We start from the raw sequence: 22478 nt of genomic DNA, 5'->3' as shown, positions 1-22478 counted from the left end.
GTGTGCCTGGAGATTCCAGGCGGAGCACACTAGGATCCAGGGTCCTCGGACAACATAATTCTGGTTTCTGCACCCAGATTCCTCTCTGATCTATAGTTCAGTGTCCAGCTCTCTTTTAATTCTGCACTTTCTTTCTAGGTAGGGCACAGGCTAGGGAGGTAAGGAAGCAGGGGCAACCACAAGCCACATTCCAAGACATTGCAGGAATACATCCAAAAAGAGACAGACCTTAAGTCAAAGCAGAAGTCTATGAGCCTGTGAAAAGAAAGGGAATGTTGGAACGGAGAGGATGTGTGAAATGTGTGGGAACTTCGATGGGCAGAACGGAGACCAGCATCGACAAACAAAAAACAGAAGCAACGCACATGGGAAGCTCAAAGGAAGGAAGGAAGGGAGCTCCAGAAAGCTTTCACCGGGTGTGAAATTCAGTGCAGAAAGCTAAGGGTCTCGCAGCCAGGTACAGGAGGGAAAGTTAATATGCAGAGGAAGGCTCGGTCAGCCAAAATTCAATACGGTTTGCTGCAAGGACAAGGAGGAACAGGCTCCCCGAAACCAGACTAGGGGAGGGAGGGGGAGGGGGAGGGGGAGGGGCGCCACAGCACACTCACAGCAAAACCACTGGAATGGCAAGAGGGGAATAACCTTGAGGTGGACATGTAGTCAGGAACTCAAGCACAGAGCCAAAGTGCCCCCTAGCCGGAGCCAGTGGAGGCGCAGGCCAGAGGTGGCCGCTGGGCTAACTCACACAGCCCAAATTAAGTGTTTCCACTCAGGGAAAATGAAATGTTTTGCAAGATGAAACAGAATGAAAATTGAGGTTTTAGGTAATTACTAGTTGGCATTTACATATCACGGGCTGGTTCAACACCTATTCATTTTCCTCTTTTATTTAAAAAATTGCTCATTAAAAATGAACAGATGACAGTGACAGGGTTTGGGTTGTTTTTTTAAAAAAATACTCTTTCCCCTTCTCCGAGGGTTACAAAATGGAGAGGTACTTTTTAGTTCATTTATCTACAAATGAGACACAAGCGTGTGAATGCAAGCATGGGTGCACACATGTATGTATAATTCATATTTCTTAGAGAACGGAGGAGGGAAAGTGTCCACAAACCCCTCAAGTTCACCAACTGAAGACAGTGAGCTGTCTTAGCTAGCCCAGTACCGAGGGAGGGATGAACAATCAAGTTCTCTGGTACTCAAAGAGTTAAAGGAAAAAGTAGTCTCTCTTTCAGTTGGAATTTCCTGGTTGTGGTCATTGTGTCCTTCCTATTGTTGATGTGGGTTACAACCCTGTAGTAATTATGCTTGCGAGCCCTAATTTCCTTTGTTTTATTTTCCTTAGTCCTTTTGTTTTTTACATTAAAGAAATAAAATACCTCTACTAGAAGCCGGAAGAGTTGACATGATACAACATAATATATTTTAGGGGCTAATGTGTAAATCTGTATTTAGGAAATTCTGAAGATGCATTTTTGACCTTAGTCTCTCTTAAAACACTGATATATGAAGTAAAAGCCTCTATGAAAAGTGGCAACTTCATACGTGCAAAAATCACCTTTCAAAGTGAAATACCTCTGTCGTCTACATCCTTTCTTGGCCCTAGTTAAAAATACTGCATGAGCGACTCACCAGAACGACACTGTTTGTTGTTTTATGGGAGTAGTTCTTCCAGGGACCTCAGTCTCCTTAAACCACCACACACTTCTTAGTACCCAGCAACAGAGGTCTTAGGAACAGAGTGACTTTGGAGAGGTTTTCTGCTCAGCAGAGGACTCTGGGCCAACTTACAGCACAGAGGAACCTGGAGCAGCGTGGACAGCGGAGCCAGCTGGGAGGCAGGGCTGCGGATGCTGAGAGCCACTGAGCGCGCTTAGCTAGCGCAGGAGCGAAATACACAAGCTTGCTATAGAGGAAATGAAAACCCCAGCCTCTGGGCTGAGAAGATCAAAGTTCCTTTTTAGGAAAGGTTGAGACGGAAAAGGATTTTCTTCTTTAGGGGAAAGAAAAGCAAATTTAAATGCCTTGTCCCCACGCATCCCCACCTGAATTTCCACAGTAACCCCTCTAATTTGTGATGCAGCCAACAAAGCAGTTACCCAAAGAGGGGAGAAAAAAAGGATGACATTTGCCTTTTCCTTGGCTTTGAAATCCAACTGGCAGCAGATTGTTTGAAGTCCTGTCTAGAGAAGAAACTGTAATAGCCTCCATACTGAAGAGGAGGGAAATGTCATTATACACGGATCACGGTAGCAGTGACCTCAGCAGAGAAGGCAAAGAGCTGGCTGTGAGCCGGAGGTGCGGCTGGCTAGCACGCCAGGAACAGAAATGAAAGGTCTATGTGCCAGAGCTGAGTTGGTCCTGGGAAGCACCAAGAAGAGCAGGGAGCTCAAAGCCCAGCACAGCATTTCTCAATAGCCCCTTGACTGCCCCTCTCCCAGTGCCCTGCTTTTCTAATTCCAATTCCTCTAACAACTCCCTGCACTGTTAGAAGAAAAGCAGAAGACACCTAGGCTTGATGTTGTAAAATTAATGGGGTGTCAAGCTGTTGAGTTGAATCACTCCAAAGGAATGTAATGACTCAGTGTCCAAGATGCTCCTTAGGAGAACCATGAGCTCACACAGTGACGGTGGCTGGTGACTCCAACACTAAAAATATGTAGCATACAGTGCCCAGGACCTTCCTGATAGTACCTAGGCCCTTTCTCCCTGATCTGTACTGCTCCACTCGGAGAGAGAGCTCGGGAGCTCAGGCGCTTGGCAGAAGGAGAACTGCTTCAGCTCCTACTACTTTTGAAATCTGGAGCAGACAAATCCCTCTCTTGTCATGCACAGCCAAGCTGTGGTATGACCCTGACAGGGACGAAGAAACGTTGTATCCCTGAGTGGCAACCTTAAGCATTAAGTCATTACTGGGGCTAGAGACAGAATAAATGACTACCAGGTGCTGTGTACAGCTCACCCTCAAGAGGGCTGGGATACCTTGTGATCCCAGGGCAAGGTGGGCTCCTGAGTCCCAGGAAGAGACCTGTTCTGTACCAGCTATCATTGTCTACCATCACTCATGGCACAAAAATAAAATGGTTTTTGGTCTTTTGTTTTGTTTCGTTGGCTATGTAGCCTAGGTGGGCCCAGAATTCACACGCTTCTTCTTTCAGCCTCCCAGAAGCTGGGATTTCAGCATGTGTTGAAGTGTCTGTATGAACTAAACACCTTTTGAGGAGTTGTTAACTGGCACCTCTGACAGATAGCTAACAAATAGATTTGAATTAAAAAAAAAAAAAAGGCCAGCCACAGCCTATAAATAGCTAAAGTCCCAAGAATCTGGGCCTGGAGAGATGGTTAAGCAGTTAAGAGCACTTGCTGCAATTCCAGAGGACCAGGATTCAATTTCCAGCACCCACAGAGTGGCTCACAGCTGTCTGAACTCCAACTCCAGGGGTTCCAACACTTTTTTGACATCTGCAGGCACCACGAACACGAGTGGTACACAGATAAACATGCAGGCAAAACACTCAGACATATTAAGTGAATGAATGAATAATGAATTAAAGGTAGCAAGAATTAGAAACGACAGATTTGGGTAGCTAAAGATCACCTTCAGCTCCATCAAAAAGCAGACCTATGGCTAACACAAGACTACTTGGTCCTAGCTCCTGCCGTTACTGTAGAGAGGAAAAGCAAAAGTGTGACTTCCAGAAACATAACAGAGTAAGCTGGCAGGCTTGAGAACTTTCAAACTGACGGTAAAATGACAGGGACTGGGAACACACTACTCAACTGGTGGGATATGAGCAGCTCCTCTGGGAGGGAAGTCACCCTCCTCAACAGACACAGGCCTAGACACTCAACAGGAATGGGCTCACCACTGGAACCAACTCTAGCAGTAAGAAGGTGGCAGACATCAGATGTGCCTCAGAGCCACATGAAACAAGTTCACAGCCAGGTCATATATTCTAATAATAGGATCCTTAACACAAGTCCCATGTCTGTAGACAACTTCCTAAGTAAGAGTCCATGCAAAGTATCCAACACAGAGGGGCCTGTGACGCCCATGAGGAAGAGGTGCTGAAGTAAGGATAGCACAAGTGTCAGACCTGTGGCATGGGGTACTTCTTTAGTAGGAAGGTGCAAATTATAAAAAGCCTCAAGTAGCTCTTGTAACGAACTTCAGTTTAGAAATGTTCAGCTCAGCAAGGAAGTCTGTCACGCACGGGGACAGTCATCAGGGTTTAGAACCATTCAGCAGCCTTCCACTAGACACCCTAAATATTACTATTAAAAACTCCAGCTATTAAGAAATACACACACATAAAGGAGGCAGCAGCAGTGGTGGCAGCAGTGGCTGAGGAAGAGGTGGCAGCAGCAGCTTGTGATGGCACTTGTCTTTAGTCCCAGGACTAGGGAGGCAGAGGCAGGTGCACCTATGAGTTCCAGAACAGCCAGGGCTATACAATAAGACCTTGTTTGAAGAGAAAAAACAAAACAAAACAAAAACAAACAAACAAACAAAAAACCATCTCATAAAGGTCTCCTAGGCATCAAAGCCATGTTGGTCCCAGGACTGCATCTCACCCACAGAGGAAGGTGGAAGGAGCTATGTTAGTCTGAAGCTCTTACCAGCCCTGGGCATCTAGGGCAGGCCAAATGAGCATGCAATACACGCAGCATTAACGCTAACTTTACACAGTTCTCACCATTAAGAGAGCCAGCTTTATTGAGTATCCTTCTCAAAATCAATGGTAACTCATTTCAAACTCCTTCCAGCTCTGCGTGGGGAACAGACAGAAGTTCACTTCTGTTATCCAAAGAATTATGAATTATCACTCTCTCTGCAGCCATCTTTTCTCACACTCTCTTTATAGAGAAGGCACTCGAAAATCACAAAAATGCCTGAAATGGTCTCAATTTAGCTTCTTGCAGCTGAGCGAGTTTCCTGAAGCTTGCGCGCACTGCCTTTTGCTTGCTATCCCTTCTCTCTTTGACTGTTTAAACACATGGACAGGGAGTTATTAACTTTTACAGGAAAGACAAATAAAATAACGTTGAAGCAAGAGCGCAGTGATGTCAGTCTGCAGCTAGCACCACTCATCTGTGGGAATCTGATTAGCGCTCGAGTGGCAGAGCTACCTGGAAAAGTGCTCACAATCAAATAAAAAAATGATACCAAAACATTAACCTGATGGCTAAAAACTCCACATTTAAACAGTTAAAGTAATAAAGGAGCTTTTATTGAGTATTTTTTATATTTCATTATGTCTCAAATTGACGAGGACTCCCGGATACATTTTCTAGACTTTTGGTTCCTCAAATCAAATGCTCTCTTTGACTTTTTTTTTTTTTGTAACTAAAAGGAAACAGCATTTCTTGTAAATTTGAAAGGATTAAAGCTCCAACAATATCGACATCAGCCCTGAGTGCAAACACAGCCACAGCCACAAACAGAAGCCTCGACCTGCTCACCAGACACCAGAGCATTTCTTTCTGTGATTTTTTAAAAACTCTCATAAACGTCTACATTTCCTTCTTTATACACAGTCTGCTCAAAACAGGCAGGGAACAAAGCTAACGGTGTGGCAAGGCAGAGAGCAAGCCAGGCCTTAAGAAAGCTGAGAACAGTGTCCAGCTGATTCCAATGTGTCATAAAAACAAGCTCCCTGCATCCCTGCGTCACAACTGAGTCCTTCACATCTGTACTCATGACCTCTCACTAGAACAGTTTTTCCTTCTCTCTTTCTCTCTTGGTTTTTTGAGAGGGTTTTTCATGTAGCCCTGGATGTCCTGCAACTTGCTCTGTAGACCAGGCTGACCTTAAACTCAGAGATCCACCTGCCTCTGCCTCCCAATTAAGGGTGTTGGCCACCATGCCCAGCTCTCCTTTTTTTTTCTTTCTAAGTCAATTTCATTAGGTAGTCTAAGACACCTTCCTCAACCAGGGAGGTAGTCTTAGGACAAAGACAGTTTGGACAAGGACTGAGATGATGGCCTAGTGGGCGAGGTGCTGCCTCACAAGTATGGGGAGGCAAGCGTGAACTTTCGTACTATATATATAAAGCCGGGCATAAAAGCATGTATCTGATGCGGACGGCTACAGCAGACACACAAGTCACGGAAAGCTCCCGGGCCTATTTGTTAGGTGCATGCAGCAACAAGACAAGAGAGACTGCCTCAGACAGTGAGATAAGGACCAGTGCCTGAGGTTGTCCTATGACTCCATGTTCTGCATGCCCCAATCTACACAAATTTCGCATGCATAATAGAAAGACAGAGAGGCGTAAGAGAGAGAAAGGAAGGGGAAGAAAGAAGAATGGAGAGAAAGAGAATGAGGGAGGGATGGGGTTGTATGTGTGCGCACACATACACAGACCAAAAAATAAATTTTAAAAATTAAAAAAGGAAAAATTAGAGACAAGATCCAACTTTTTCTTTAAAAAAAAAAAATATAGCAAGCCATGTGGCACATACCTTTAGTTCCAGTGTTCAAGAGACAGAGACAGAGTTTGAGGCCAGCCTCATCTACAGAGTGAGTTCTAGGAGGGCGGTATAGAAAATCCCTTTGTCTTGAAAAAGAAAGACAAAATCAAAACAACAACAACAACAACAAAAAAAAAAAACGGTGGGAACAGGAGAGGGGGAAGAAAGAAGTACCAAAGAAAGACATGGAAAAGCCATCTTTTTACTCGGAGAAAAGCATTCTTCGTACTATGTACTATTTATCCTAATATAAGCTTAGTCACCTAGTGTTGGGAGAAGCCAGCCAACAAGCAGAAAGCCACCTAGAGAACAGAGACACAGCAGAAAACAGCTGACTGCAAACTCAAAAGAGGAACATCCATGAAAAGTAAACAAAAGGTTTTAAAAGTTACTACTTTGGGGTCACTTAGCATGGTGAGCCACTCAGAGCAGAGGCCAATCTGTATTTCATTAAACACAGGCCTATGCTTAAGAGGAATGCAAATGTTTACATCTAGAACCTGGGCGGTAATGGTGCACACCTTTAATACCAGCACTCAGAAGGCAGAGGCAGTGAATTCAAGGCCAGCCTGGTCTACAAAGCGAGTTCCAGGACAGCCAGGACTTTTACACAGAGAAACCATTTCTTGAAATAAAAACAAAAAACAAACCAAAAAAAAAAATTTACATCTAAAATGATGATACTAAGCCATCAGGATTAAATTATATCCTAGATATCGATGCTTAATAAAGCAGGAGCATACATGCTCCATTTGCAATCATTCCTGGCCAGAAATTGTAGAGGGTTTGGTTTACTTGATTTCATGTGGATCTCAATGGCCGCTGAGTAGGTAGGTAAAGCTATCCAGAACGACAGAGGGGATTGGTTTTTCTGAATTGAACAAGCAGAGTTTTTATACAGTTAGGTTAAGAATTAGGAAACAGGGCTGGAGAGATGGCTCAGTAGTTAAGAGCTCAGTAGTTAAGAGTAGTTAAGAGGTCCTGAGTTCAATTCCCAGCAACCACATGGTGGCTCACAAACATCTATAATGAGATCCGGTGCCCTCCTCTGGTGTGCGCATATACATGGAGGCAGAATGTTATATACATAATAAAGAAATAAACCTTTAAAAAAAAAAGAAGGAGAAGAAGAAGAATCAGGAAACAATGCCAGGCGGTGGTGGTGCACACCTTTAATTCCAGCACTCGGGAGGAGGAGAGAGGCAAATCTCTCTGAGTTCCAAGCCATCCTGGTCTACAAGTGCTAGTTCCAGGACAGCTAGGACTGTTATACAGAGAAACCATGCCTCAAAATAGATAGATAGATAGATAGATAGATAGATAGATAGATAGATAGATAGATAGATAGATAGATAGACAGGTAAGGAAGTAAAACAAAAAGGAATCGGGAAACAAAAGATTAAATAGTTACCAAACATTCATTCACTGGGTCCTCACAGTATGACAGGCACTTAGAAAATCAAAAGGAACAAGCAAGATGCTGCTCTGCTGTCATAATCAAGGGCAAGGGAAGAGGCCAAAGCAATCTGAGGCCACCTGGTCCCACTCATGATCAAGGACTTCTCTCTTCAATAACCAAGACAAATGACCAGCAAGTCTTTACTTAATACTTACAGTGGGCATTCCCTTATTCCCTCAAGAGCCTGTTGACTCACTGTCAGGAGCCTTTCCCTTCCTTTCTTTTCTGTGTGCTGGTTCTCCCTGTGAAGCTCAGAATGGCCTCCAACCTCAGATCCATCACTCACTCACACACACACACACACACACACACACACACACACACAAAAACCTTCAGATCCATCACACACACACACACACAAAACCTCAGATCCATCACACACACACACACACAAAACCTCAGATCCATCACACACACACACACAAAAAAAAACCTCAGCTCCATCTCACACACACACACACACAAAACCTCAGATCCATCACACACACACACACACACAAAACCTCAGATCCATCACACACACACAAAACCTCAGATCCATCACACACACACACACACAAAACCTCTGATCCATCACTCACACACACACACACACACACACACACACAAAAACCTTCAGATCCATCACACACACACACACAAAACCTCAGATCCATCACACACACACACACACACACAAAACCTCAGATCCATCACACACACACACACACACACACAAAACCTCAGATCCATCTCACACACACACACACACACACACACACACACACAAAACCTCAGATCCATTATATATGCACACAACACCTCAGATCCATCACACACACATACATAAACACACAACCTTAGATCCTTTACACACACAACACCTCAGATCCATCACACACACATACATACATACACAAACACACACACAGAGCACCTGTGCCTCCCAGGCTGCTGGCATTGTGGATGAGCACACAGGGCTGGGCCCTCAGGCCTCCTTCCTTTAAAATGACTTAAATTCCACTTTCCTGACCCTGCCATCCACTAGTCCTCTCACTATATGGAGTATCATTTCCTGACCCAAGTTTTGATACCTATCCCTTCTGCTAAGTATCCACAGTGAGTACTGGTCTCACTGGATCCGAGTTTTTGAGAATTCTGCTCTTTAGCTTGACAACAGGAGCCAAGCCCTTTCTGGAGAGCCAAGGATGCACCTGTGATGTCAGGACACATTAGCAGTAACAAAGGCCACAGTAATGCAAGAGACCACTTCATACACACGTCATTTCAAAATGGCTAAATTCAATCAAACATGGCAGTGTTTCCTACAATGTTCTGATCACTAGGCCAGCGTGTGTGACGTGGGCACATTTACTGGAATCTGCTGGAACCGGAGTGAGCGCCTCCGCTTTGAGATCATAATGGACAGGGTTTTTACCAGCCTCAAAGTGGTTTGGCATTCTTCTTTCCCAGGAATTACCCAGAAATTCATTTAACATCTGAAGACTGCAAATGAACTCCAGAAGGTTCCAAGTCCACACAGAGAAGGGAGAAAGAGAACAGGATTCTTCATCTCACCTTAAATACAGGCCTCTCAAGGAGGGCAAAGTAGACTCCCTAAGATGGTAAATCAAGAGTCAAAGTCAGAGACGTCCTGATTTACCTCACTTCAGTCACCAACTTCTTCAGTGACTTTTCAGAGTCACCTACCCAGTGTCTGCTTCCGCATCTGTAAAATGGAGCTGCTGCTGCTTCAGAGACTCACCAAGGTTACAAGGAGTAATTAGTTAGCATCATACGGTGCTTTCATCTTCAAAGCAAGATTATTAGACTATAAAGTAGAGTAGATGTGGTTTGAAAAATCTTTTTAAAACCAAAATAAAGCACGTAAGCAAACAGAGACACAAAACGGGATGACATCATCCCCTCCAGGCAGCAGGCACTGCCTCCGCAGACACCTAATCTCTGTGTTCACAGAGACAAAGGCACAAAACAGTGCAGGAGAAATGGTAGGAGACAGAAAGGAGGAAAAAAATGGAGCAAGGTTTGGGAAAGACAAGGCTGAAGATGTAAAAGGAAGAAGCAATGAGGACGAAGGAAGGGATAGGAAACAGTAAGAAACAAGGAAGGCAGGCAAATATACCCAAGAATAGCAGGATAAGGAAGAGAAGAAAGAGAAAGAGAGGGAAAAGAGAGGTAAAAGGACGGGACTGTGTGCAAAACACCAGGGTCATGAAGGAAACATTTTTTTTCCTCTTTTCAAAAAGAAGAAAAAAAAAAGAGGCTAAAAGTTCAATTTGTTAACTAAAAAATGAGAGAAAGACAGACGAAAAGCAGACACTAGAAAAAGAGAGCATGAAGCTTCCAGGAGAATGTCTGGGAACCAGAGGATGGAAAAGAAATCATTAGCAAGTCCACAGTGTGTCCACGGTGCTACTGTGCGGATCAATTCATTTAACACTGCCCTGTACATTTACAGAAAAGTACCTCTGATATAATAAAGGCTCATAAACACGCAGAAATTGGGTTAGACCCGTTTCGAATTCCTGCCAAACAATGGTTCAGAAAAATGAAGCTCTATTTTAATTAGCTGGATTCATGAGTGATTTGATAACGGCAGATGCTGTCTGGATGCTTTCAGCTTGATGGGCTCCACATACATGAACTTAGAGTGGTTTTGATGCAATTAGGTATTTCTTTCTGCTCCTACACGGCAGGCCCAAAGATCTGACATGCTACTACTATATTTACCTGCACATTAATATTTCAAATCACAAAGATGAGAAAAATGATCACATGAGATAAATAGAAAAATTACTTTTTAAAAGTCACTGGTGGAGAGAAGGCTTCTTTCCACCGAGTAAGGCAAAGGCAGACAGCTGAGAGAAAGCCACACAGAGTATCGTCTGTTGCAGAAACACCCAACACCCCAGCTGAAACACGACACACTGCATGTACACTTCCAATTCTCCAACTGCAGTCCAGCGTCACGGCAAAGGATTAGTGCACCTAATGCACAGCCTGGCCTAGAACTAAGTGGCCTCCAAAATGTCTTTGTAATCAGGTAGCCTATTATAAACCTCGAGCACTATTCCCCGGGATGCAGGACTCATGATCATAGCCCTGAAAGTCCAAGTATCTTCACCAGGTGCTTTCAAGCCCGGCACCTGGCTGCCCCTCTCCCTTTTAAGCACTCTCTCTTCCAAAGAGCATTCTGTGCTTTCCCCGCAGTGCTCACTGCCCTCTGCCATCATCACTTAGTGCAGCACCACCCATATGCACTAAAGGAGCGGCAGAAAGCACAGCGGCTTCCAGCATCGGGACGCAACTAATAGGAAGATCCAGTCAACGCATTATCTATCTGTGTGTTATGGCTGGGCTGAGAAGCAGAGGCTAGGAAAAGGGGGTGCAGAGGGAACCCCTCCACTACTTCAGGAGTGTGCAACTCTTCCAAAATTCTGACGTAGGCTCTCAAAATTCACACACACACACACACACACACACACACACACACATTGGATAGCACGGAGAAGAGAAGACACGGAGTGAGGCTGACTCCTCTGGCACTGCTGTGACAGACACACAAAGAAACACAACTCGGTTCTTTTCTCCCACAGAGGACAAAGCGGACACAAGGACCTTCACACCATCTCCCCTTCGTTGGCGCTAACAAGCTGAGCACTGTAAATCAAGGATGAAATTCCTGTGCCAGGAAGTGACGGAGAGGCGTTTCTTCTCTAAAGAGCCCCCAAGATGCCGCCTGCTTGGGAATCAGCATCTCGGGGCAAGAGGTGGAGAGGCAGGGAGGACGGTGGCAGCAGGTCTTCACCTAATAAACACAACTTTATTATATGCAGTGGCCTTTCTTCAAAAGTTATTTATTTCACAAAACCACTCTGCTAAATAGAGGTTTCAATCTAATTGAATCGCATCTGCATATGGTAAATGCACTGAGTGCGTCTTTGGGATTCGCGTTCCCCTCCACAGTTGAAGGGTTCACTGATTTCCCAATATGTATACAAACAAGAATGGAAGAAGAGAGGAGAGGACTGACTGCCCCTTAAACTACATATCCATTGTTTCGGCCCTTTACCGAAGACAGGCTCTGTAAAACAGGGTGGTGTTTACAATACCCTAAAGGACACAAATCAAGAAGGCAGAAGGAGGTGCCTGTGCCCTGGGGCCCACAATCATGGGTGGCTTCTGCTCACACAGGTCTTCAGAATGCACCCGCCCACTACTACCTCCTCCCACTCCCAAGGAGATGGGAAGGAGCCCTTCTATCGGGCTCACTGGAACTCTCCAGGCTCATGGCCACATCCCAGAGTAGGCAGCCAGGTGAATTAAAAGAGATACAAATAAAAATGACCATTTTTAACCATAAACAAAAAGGGTCACTAAATCAAACAAAATAGGGTTGGAGGTGTTGTTTTTAAAGGAGAAAAAAATACTCAAAACAAAAGATCCCCTATGAGGAGTTGAAGAAGAGATAGGTCAGGACTTCCCACAAAGGCTCATACTAGGAAAAAGTGACCACGACACAGGAAGAGACACTGTTCTGAAGAAGGGAAGCAGGGGCACAGATCCCAGATTCTGATGCTACTTCTGGTGGCATTCGCCTGCATTCCTGGCTACTCAGGAGGAAGGCAGAGGCCATTTGGCGACTGAGGGAGGGAGGCCCTGCCTCCTAATGACAGGTGGGGGGTGACAGGAGGAGGGGTCTGGAGTCCAGCCTGCACCCAGGACGTACATCCCTGCACTATGGCCAACTGTTTTTGTCCCCTGGTCCTCTTGCTCATGTCACAAGAAATTTAACTTTTCAAGAACTGCATCCCGGAAGACATCCCTGCTCCAAGAGGCTAAGTACCTAATCTAGAAAAACTCTTTTTGGTTCTCCTCATCCTCCACTAGACTAGCCTGTTGGTACAAACTTCATCATACTTTCCTATTAAAAACAAATACAAATCAAAAGGAAAATTCTGCCATAAGCTGAGCCTCCTAAATCTGGTTCAGCCACATTCTTGCCCGAAGCCTGCACCTCTCGGTGCCTCCCTACAGTTTCAAAATGCAGCTGCACAGGTCTCTTCAAATTCAGATTTCTAGCACCTCTAATTACAGGCCTCTTGAGCCAGGCTCCTTTAATTAATGAACCTGACTCCTCTCTCTTCAAAGGAAATCTGCATATGAGATGCACAGGGTGAGCTGACCTATCAGGGCTATGTGATGGCTGCACAGCACTGCAAAGCATACAATGGCAGCCGGCACTCTGCATCCAACAACAGCAAAGGTGTCTCCGCCTCCATGGCCCAGTCCAAGCCATCCTCACCCAACACTGTGTGCTTGAGCCAACTGTGTGCTTAAGGCCATAAAATATTTCTTGAACTCAAGAGAAGAGAAAGCAGCTCTGCTGGGTGTGACTAGCAAGACCTAAAGAGAGCCCGGTTCTCCCTGGTCCCTGTGCTCCCTTGTTTTCACTTTTTTTCCCTCTGCCAGAGTGAGTGCGGACTGCAGGCTAAAGAGATGACCACTGCTCAAGGCTGGACCAGCCTTGAGGGAACCACAGAGGGAACAGTCTGGATTCTGAACTATCTGGAAAGAAGTAAACACAACAGGCCTGGAACTGAATTCCCAGGACTGAAATAAAACTGGTTAGAACTTACTATAAACCAGGCAGGGACCGGCTCACGGAGGAAGGCCACTTCACCAGGTGTGGCAAAGGAAGAGCACATCCAGGAGCTGCAGGCCTTGGGGTCCGCCCTCACAGACCCTTCACACCACTCCTCTCTGTCGGACTTGCTGCTGAGCCAGTTCTGCCTACAGCCCTCTCCCAAAAGTTGCTACGAGGCAGCTTGTACCTAGGAAAGCCGCACTATCTTTAGACTGCACAGAGCCTAGAAACAGTCATAAATAACAACACAGACAGCAGAAAAGACAAGGTCTGGGCCACATTAAAACAATTCCAGGTAAAGTTTCAAGCCGAAGATTTGAGGGGCAGTAAAAGATCCAACAGGTTTGGCAAAAAAGAAAACAGGTTGTGTTCTGTCCCTATCTAACCTGACAGCCATTTCTCAAGGGTTCCACAGCAGGCCTAGTGGGACAACATTTCCATTATTTCCCTAATAAACACACCTCTTCTCCAAGGAAATAGAAGTTCTTAGGATACATGGGTTTCTCACCAAGGGTCATGGTATAAAACCAGGCTAGGAACTATGAAAGGACAGTGCCAGGATGAAAATAAGCTTAAAGCACAAAATTAGTTCTTCGTCCACCTAGTTCTTGCCACAATATGTCACAATGCAGGCATCCAAAATTGCAGTGAGTTTCTGTCACTATGAACACAGTCGTGGAAGGGTGAAAACATGTGGCATCAGTCTAGCTAATAGTCAGCCTGGCACATTAATGTAAGGCATGCTCACCGAGCACTGAATCTCATGGGTCGCTTGCCACTGTTATGCCCAGTGCCCAGGGACTAACATGGGCCATCATTTCTGCACTCCCACTACGCCCAGTCTCCAAATCTGTCTGACTCCTTAGTCCCAAAGCATAAACAGTCAGAGATGGCTTAAATTTGGTTTGGTTTTCCAACCAAAACATTCTCTAAGCTCACTGTTATTTGAAGTGGAAGCATTTAATTTTCTATCAAAAGATAAAAACAGAAGACTGGAGAATGCAAAAGCTAAAGATGAAGGTTGGGATGCACAAAATAAGGGGCTGGAAGTAGCTGAGATCAGGAATGTCCAGGGATTCTTGGCATGGGAAGCCACACCAGCAAGCCAGGCACTCTCTTTCCAGGGTGTCTCAAGGGGAAATCACCCATCGATCCTAGGACACACGCGCTCTAGGACCAATCCCTTACCTCAGATCTGCCTCTGCCTCAAATTCCTGCTTGCGCTTTAATGTTTAAATTATTAAATGCATTAATGTATTTACATTATTCAAGTCTTCTGTGCATTTTTTCTAAGATAATTTATGTATAAGAGTTTGGATGTCCGTGACTGTTAATGTCTACAACCCTTCCTGTTCATTATTGATTCTGGAAGAAAAAAAAAGTCAGAGTTTTAATGCCTTATTTTTAATGTATTAAGAGTCTGAATAAGTGCATTCTCTTTTTTCTTTTGTAATTTCATAATTTAAGTAGTGCATTTATTAAACTGACACAGTATGAATTGTGGTGAAGCCTGGCATGGCTCCATGCTGCCTAGCAGCTCACTCTGCTCCTGTGCAACCAAGCATCAGCCAGCGTTCTCTCAGGGAGCAATTCCCACCTCCGCATCAGGGGAGAGGCAAGCATTTGTCCAGTACATGCTTCTAAAGAAGATTTTCTTCCCCCTTTTTCAGGTTCTTGCCCAAATCAGCCCTCCGTACTACTAGGCTTCTAGAATGCATTAAGAGGACCAGTCCTCTGCTCATCGGAAGTCCTCATCTGGATGCACTGCGGGTTACATCCAAACAGAGCTTGCAATCAGCACACAATTTTCAAGAACAATAAACATGCTTGAAGCTTAACATAACAAAATCAAGCAAACAAAATAACTACTTTTTGAAAGAACTCTCAAACATCTCTAACACATAACATCTCCAACTTGGGAAATAAACGCTTGTTTCTATTGAAATCCAGTTCCCCCAGCAAAGAAATCACTTTCAACTATAGCCAGATCGACAGTGACACCCAATGGCCCATTAGTTTAATCCCAGCTGAGCAACCCCAAGAGGTTGCCCCTGGGGAACAGGGTTTTAGGCACAGAGTTCCTGTGTGATCATGGGGTGAGGCTTGAAGGAAAAATCACCTACCAACCACTTTTCACGGCACTAAATTGCTAAGGGGTAGACAGCTTACCCCACCTGGACCAGGTGTATAACTTCCACGTGTGCAAACACTGGGCAGTATAACACATAGCAAGTCTCCTTCTGGTGGGAGGTGTGAGCACATCTGCACTAAGTGAACACCTACACATACATGCAGTGCACAACAGCTGGACTGAACAACACTGTCCCTATCAACCGAAAGTGAAAAAAGGAAACCAGAAGTTTGCTGCCACATCTCACACTGAATGCACGCATGCTCATACATACACATACCCATACATACACTAATTTATGTATTTTCTCCCTTTCTTTTTTTCTGTTTTCCTGTTTCTTTTTTTTTTCTTTTCTTTTTTGGCTACTCATTACCATTCTTTAACTGTTACAATTTATATCAGCATATAATGTTAAATAATTACAGGGAACGAAGCTCACTCTAGTGAGGATATAAACGCGCTGTGGGAATCTACAGATTTAAACAAATAACACTCACGGCGGGGGGTGAGCGGATGAATTAGCATTAATATCCTGCCTGGGAGATCCCAGTGCACTGGTACTGCTTAAATACAGATCTTTTCTGTAACAGTCAATATGACAGCTCCCGGCAATACGGCCCCTTTCCCTTTCTCAGTCAATATAGCAGCCAGTGAAAATAGAAACGTCCCTATAGAAATCAATATAGCAGCCAGCTAAAATAAACCCTTCCCTTTTAAGGGCTATATAATAGTCAGCTAAATGGAAGAATTGGCACCCCTGCTAGATAGCACAGCAGCAAAGCCAAGGAACGAACAAGCCACAAACACTGAATGATCCTTGAGCTCCTTGAAACACGGGCCCTACCTACGCAGGGAGAAGAATGTCCCGGAAGGAAATGGGGTGAGAGCTGCTGAGCGAGCGACACAGGCCAGGCTGCCTGCAGAACCTACAACCAATCACCAGGTCATAGCAGCTACGGGGTCACCCCACACAAAAGTTAAATTAAAGTGGCCAGAAATTTAGAATAACTTAAAATAATCTTATTCAAACTGTTGTCCTCAAAGAAGAGAGGTAGTATCTGGATTTGAACCCAGTACCAGTTCCCACCTTAGCCTGAGAAGGGTGTTGTACTAAGTTAACAGATTTGTGCTTTTCTGATCCCCAGCAGCAGGACTAGTAAGTGAAACACACAGCCATGGGAGGGAACACAGCACTCCATGTGAACGGTATCCGTGTGAACGGTACCCAGTGCACACACAGCCACGGGAGGGAACACAGCACTCCGTGTGAACGGTATCCGTGTGAACGGTACCCAGTGTACATACACAGCTCGTCTTAAAAACTCTTAAATATTGCAGTGAAATCATACATATCTGGTACTCCACACACACATCAGGGAACGTAGTCTCCTTCCTTCAAGGAATGGCGGGGGAGTGGTTATTACAAAAGATTTTAGAAGATGACTCTTCCAAAGGCTAAAACTGGTCAAAGCCCTTTTAAAAAGAAAAGAGGACAGGGTGTTTGAGTGAGAAGTCACCGGAACATTAGTTCTGCTGGACGGAAGGGTTTGACAAACGTGGAGTGCAATGCAGACACCTGCGCAGGTTTCCAACCAACAAGCCCTGAAGTCGATGCTGGGGCTGTTATGCTCCAAAACAGCTGAGCAGCAGGGACTCACCCCATCTTCATTAAAATTCGACAATCTGTCTGCCATCCTTAGAGTAAATCCACAGAGAACCCCTGTTTCCCTGGCCAGGTGTTTAACACCCAATGATGCTCAAGTCATCAATCAGGTGACTCGTCAAGTGCCACGGTGTCAGGTATCAGGAAAAAAAATTCTCCAAGTCCTGGTTGAAAGCCCTAGTACTTAAAGTCTTAGATTACATCATGCTACCTACAGATACCTGCCCTTCACATCAGAATTTCAGTTACAGAGCATCTTCAGGGTTAAAAGGATTAGCATGATATAGGACCCCTAATCATAGCAATGCTCATTCTGCCACAGTCTTCCAGTAAACAACAGCCTTAGAAGTCAGAGGCGTCAGTCCCTACGAGTAACAGGTCCTACAGCCCCTAAAAGTCACAGTCCCTTAGAAGCCATTCCAGTAAGTTCTACTATGACTGTGGCAGTCATCTGGTGGGGGAAATGGACCTGGAGGATAGACCAGGCCGCCTCTTATCTTACCAAACGTGCGATCATGAAACTGAGTCACTGCTATGACACGACACGGCACTCAGCTTCCAGCACTGACCCCAACGAGTGCTTTATAATCCCTGACATGCAAGGACCCAAAAATGTCGGGTGGGCGCTAGAGAAAGCTCAGTGGTTAACAGCACCTGATGCTCTTGCAGAGAACCCAGGTTTGGTTCTCAGCACCCACAAGGTAGCTCACAACCATCCCTAACTCCTATTCTAGAATATCTGATACCCTCTTCTGACCTCAAGGGGTACCAGGCACACATGAGGTACATACCCACACACACAGCAAAACATTCATACATATAAGACAAATCTAAAAAAAAAAATTGTTTTTAACTGGGGTATACACTTTCAGCCAAGTAGTATTAAAGCTAAAGAGAATGCATCATGATGTTAGCAAAAACTGTCAGCTCCAGATTCCACTGTAGTCATCAAAGGTGAGCAAGAGGCAGGAAGGGAGGGAGGGACAGAGAATGAAAGAGTAATTAAAGAGAAAAATAATTCTGAAAGGAAAGAGGGAAAGAGAAACACAAAAGACAAGATCAGAGATAACACGAGAGCTCACAAAGAAAGACAAAGCTCTCTCTGGCATTTGCAGCTCGCAGCTTTCGGGGCATTTGTGAAATGACGGTTGCAATAACACAAACAGAACGGTGAGTCATCTGCTTCCAACCTGAGTCAAAAAGGGCTGTTTCTAGACAAACCGAAAGCAAAGCAGCTCTGCCTGCACACTTAACCTTGCCTACCGTGCACCACCGCTACAGGACAGGATGTGGGGAAGAACGAGGCGGTGGGAGTGAGTGCCGTCTTTACTGGTCCCAGTGTCACCGCAAAGAAATACTGTCAAGATTTAAACCATAATAATGGAAAGGCTATAAAGGTCTCAGTTTTAATGCTTCCTCTGATGTTCCCGTTCATAAATGCCCCTTTATGCTGCCCACGTGGCAATGCTCCACTAAATATCAGTACATGTGTACCCCAGTGGGAACACTGCACCCTAAGTTCCCAGCAGGAAGCCAGGCAACAACTAAGCAACCCAACGCCTTGATTCATCATCTCCAGCCTGTGTAAGTGAGCACATACACTCACCTCCATCTCTCAAGTGTGGACTGAGTGCCACCCAGGAGCTAATGAATAGAGCATACAGCCATCCCGTGGCAGGGTCAACAAGGCATCTACATGCCAAACACCTGGGAAAAACAGACATAGACATATTCCATGTGGGCACACATCCGTGTAACACAGAGACGCTTTTACTACTTGGACACCTAAAATCCTCACACACACACACACACACACACACACACACACACACACACACACACGCCTAGTGGCCTAACGTGAAATGCAGTTCCCTCTGCTTTGTGCTTTGTGTAGATTGCAGATCGGTAGCACTTAAAAGGAAGCTAATTAGGTGTGCTCACAGAGACACCTTTACTTGGATTTACCGAGCAGAAAGGTTTTAAAAAATGGTTTCAAGAGATCATTTCCCTAGCAGGGTGTGGGGGTGCACGTTTTTAGTTCCCGCACTCAAGAGGCAAAGGCAGGAAGATCTACATAAGTTTGAGGCCAACCTGATCTACAAAGCAAGTTTAGGACAGCCAGAGCTACACAGAGAACCTTGTCTGGGAGGGAGGGAGGGAAGGAGGGAGGGAGGGAAGGAGAAAGGGAGGGAGGGAGGGAGGGAGGGAAACCATTTCCTAGCTGGGTGTACAGCTTAGTAAACACAGCATGCACCACCCTGAGTTGGCTCCACACAGTCACAAGGAAAAGTAGAGAGCTGGGGTGCAGTTCAGCAGGAGAGCTTTTCTCAAGCATGTACAAGGTCTAGGGTTCAACCCCCAATAGCTCCAAAAGTAAAGAAACCCTTCCCCGTACAAATTAAGACTATAGGCATGAAGGTTGGGCATGGTGGTACAAGCCTTTAATCCCAGCACTTTAGGGACAAAGGCTGGTGAATCTGTGAATTCTAGTCCAACACAATCTCTATACTGAGTCCCAGACACCAGGGCTATATAGTGAGACCCTGTCTCTTACATGCATGAATACCTCAGATGCACGTCGAGGGGATACAAACTAAGACAAGGTGGATACAAGAACAGAGGCCAGGATAAAATGAAGCTAAAGCCTGTACCAAGAAAACCATAAAAGGCAATCAGGGAAGTCAAAGCATAAAACTACGAAAAGGCGTCGGTTGTGGTGGCACACTCCAGTAGGATTTGCTGAAGGAGGCAGAAGCAGGAGGATCACAAGTTCAAAGCCAGCCTGGGCTACACACACACACACACACATAAAAAAAAAAAAATCTATGAAAAGATCGATATAGTAAACCGAGCTTGGTGACCGACACAGGAGGATAGCTCACATTTGCTAGGTAGGCAGCCAGTGCCAACCACAAGCCACCACTGGCTTGCCTTCCCTGTTGATCTGTAATTGGTGAACCTGTGATAGAGCCAGCGATTATCATTAGGCCCCCTGTATTTATTTCACATACAAAGGCAAGCAGAAGAGACCAGTCAGTACTGAGTAAGTAATGACCAGGAAACACACTGTATTTTACAGAGCTGCTAGAGCAGGAGACGCTATTTGGAAAATACCAAGTGAAAGGATAAAAAGTGAAAGGAGAAACTCAATTTTCTTCTCCCTTCCTCCCAAAGCCACACTTAGGATAAAATGAGGTTTGTGCAGGTTAATCCTTATGAGGTAAGAAAAAAATGATTAAATACATTTAAAAAATCAATTGTACATTAAACCAAATCCAGGAACTGCAAAAACAAACACCACAGTGCTCCTCCAGCCAGTATTAGCTACAGTCTGGTCAGCAGGGGATACCCTGCCTGACAGAGTCCCCAGGAGGTAATGGGGGTGGGGCACAGAAGAGGAACTGTCAATCTATCTGAATTTCACTGGAAATAGTGACTTCTAGATACTACAAAAGAAGAAATCTCCTATAAATAAGCCTCTAGAGATCAAGATGAAATCTTAAAAACTCCACTAAAACAATGATAACCATTTGATAAACAGAAGTTATAAAATCAATCCAATGTTAAATGATTTGCACTGTTTCTAGTCATTCCTTCTGCTCATTAACAGAGTCTATTAACTGTCATTTCTAGAGCAACAACAGAACTAGAGAGGTGAAACTGCCTTGCTTTTGTCTTTAAGGGGCACTCTGTGGAGAGGCCCTCCTGATTCCCAGGGCCCCAGGAGCCTCAGAGGAAAGACTATCAGAAGGCAAAGCCCTGGCTGCCTGCCCCTCCCAGAGGGGCCAGGATGGTGTACCTCGCTGATCCTCAACACCCTCCCAAGGCTGGCTGCCTTTTCTGCATGCACCAGCACCACCCAGGTCTTCACAGGACTTGCTTTAGCTCCACACCAGAAGCTCAGGGCCAGGGCAGAAGGGCTCTTCTGGGAAACCTGTCTGGTTTACACACTTCCAACAAAGCCCAGGGCCCAGTAATCAGTCTTTGATCCAAAGTCTCAACAAGTGGCAAACCCAAAGCTTTTCCCTCAATGTGCTTCTGACAGAAGCAGTCTGGAACTGTAGAGAAACCTCCGAAGCCTGCCAGGTTGCAAGGGAAACAGGTAATCGAACACATGACAGTGTATTCTCACTAGAGTAAGACAAGACTCATGGAGACGGTTCCAAAGCTCACAGCACTGTTCCAGGGGGTTATTGATGGCTAGAATTGGCAGCAAGGAGGAGCCAACAAAAAGACTACACTCCCTTAAAGGCATCTCGATTCTCTTATCTTCAAAGACATGAAGGCCACTGCACTAACTGACAGGGGAAAACATCTAGATGTTGATGACTGGGTACAGATAAAGGACTCACCTGAGGGGCAGAGAAAAGGGAAACGGGGCCCTGGATATCAAGTTTCCTTTACTCAGGTGGATTCCAGTGACCCTCAGAGAACCCGGAGTTAGAAAGCAAACCGCTCTCGCTTGCCCAACCTTCACTCTGCCAGCAGGAGATGGAATAACAGGCGGCTGCTGCCCCCTAGAAGCTACCTGAGATGTAGCAGCTTCCGCAGAGACACCAGATGAAAAGATCCTATTATCTCCCTCGATCTCATAACCTGTCATTAGTGAGGTACATGGGTGCAGACGCCTCCTCCGAGCCTGAGGAGGCGCACATCACCTGTGATAAATTAATAGGTGCCTTTCCAACAGCGAAGATGCACACAGCAGACTCCAGCCAGGGAGAGCACAGGAAGGCACCAGCTTCTCAGCAAGCACAGAGGAGCAGGCACAGCCTGCCCCTGCCACAGCCACAGCCTGTCTGAGCCGCACCGCACCACGCCAGTCAACACAGTGTCCAGACCTGCAGCTCCCATCCGCTCAAGTTCAGCAGGAATACCCGAGACTTTGAATCTCAGCCCACTGCACTCACTCTGGAGGTCTGATTACCCTGGTCTTCAGGTCCCTCACTAGAAAATGAGAAGGGTAATCCGCACCTGGGTGTGAGACTTGAACCAGGCGAAAATAAAGAAACAAGCACTGAGGCCACAGAACTACACAGTAGCCCTCTTGGCCGATGAGATCAGAGCTAATAATTGCTCAGTTAATAAAAGAAACTTTTTCAGT

At 45.3% G+C, this 22478-nt stretch overlaps 1 protein-coding gene across 3 annotated transcripts in view; it reads right to left on the bottom strand.

Moving 5' to 3' along the window:
- Positions 1 to 22478, bottom strand: part of Pex14 (peroxisomal biogenesis factor 14) — a 139972-nt gene that overhangs the window by 86123 nt on the left and 31371 nt on the right. The window contains exon 2 of one of the 3 annotated variants that reach the window (XM_048414916.3): positions 18981 to 19081. The exons of the other annotated variants lie outside the window; for them this stretch is intronic. Within the exon in view, the coding sequence (XP_048270873.1) occupies positions 18981 to 18986 (6 nt within the window). The 5' untranslated portion in view covers positions 18987 to 19081. The remainder of the gene's footprint in view (positions 1 to 18980; positions 19082 to 22478) is intronic. 3 annotated transcript variants of the gene reach the window in all.

The sequence above is a fragment of the Myodes glareolus genome, chromosome 6 (genome assembly GCF_982192425.1).
Source record: "Myodes glareolus chromosome 6, mMyoGla1.1, whole genome shotgun sequence".
In the NCBI taxonomy this organism is placed as follows: Eukaryota; Metazoa; Chordata; class Mammalia; order Rodentia; family Cricetidae; genus Myodes; species Myodes glareolus.
The sequence above is the reverse complement of the archived record's forward strand: the minus strand, read 5'-3'. Positions and strand labels throughout refer to the sequence as shown.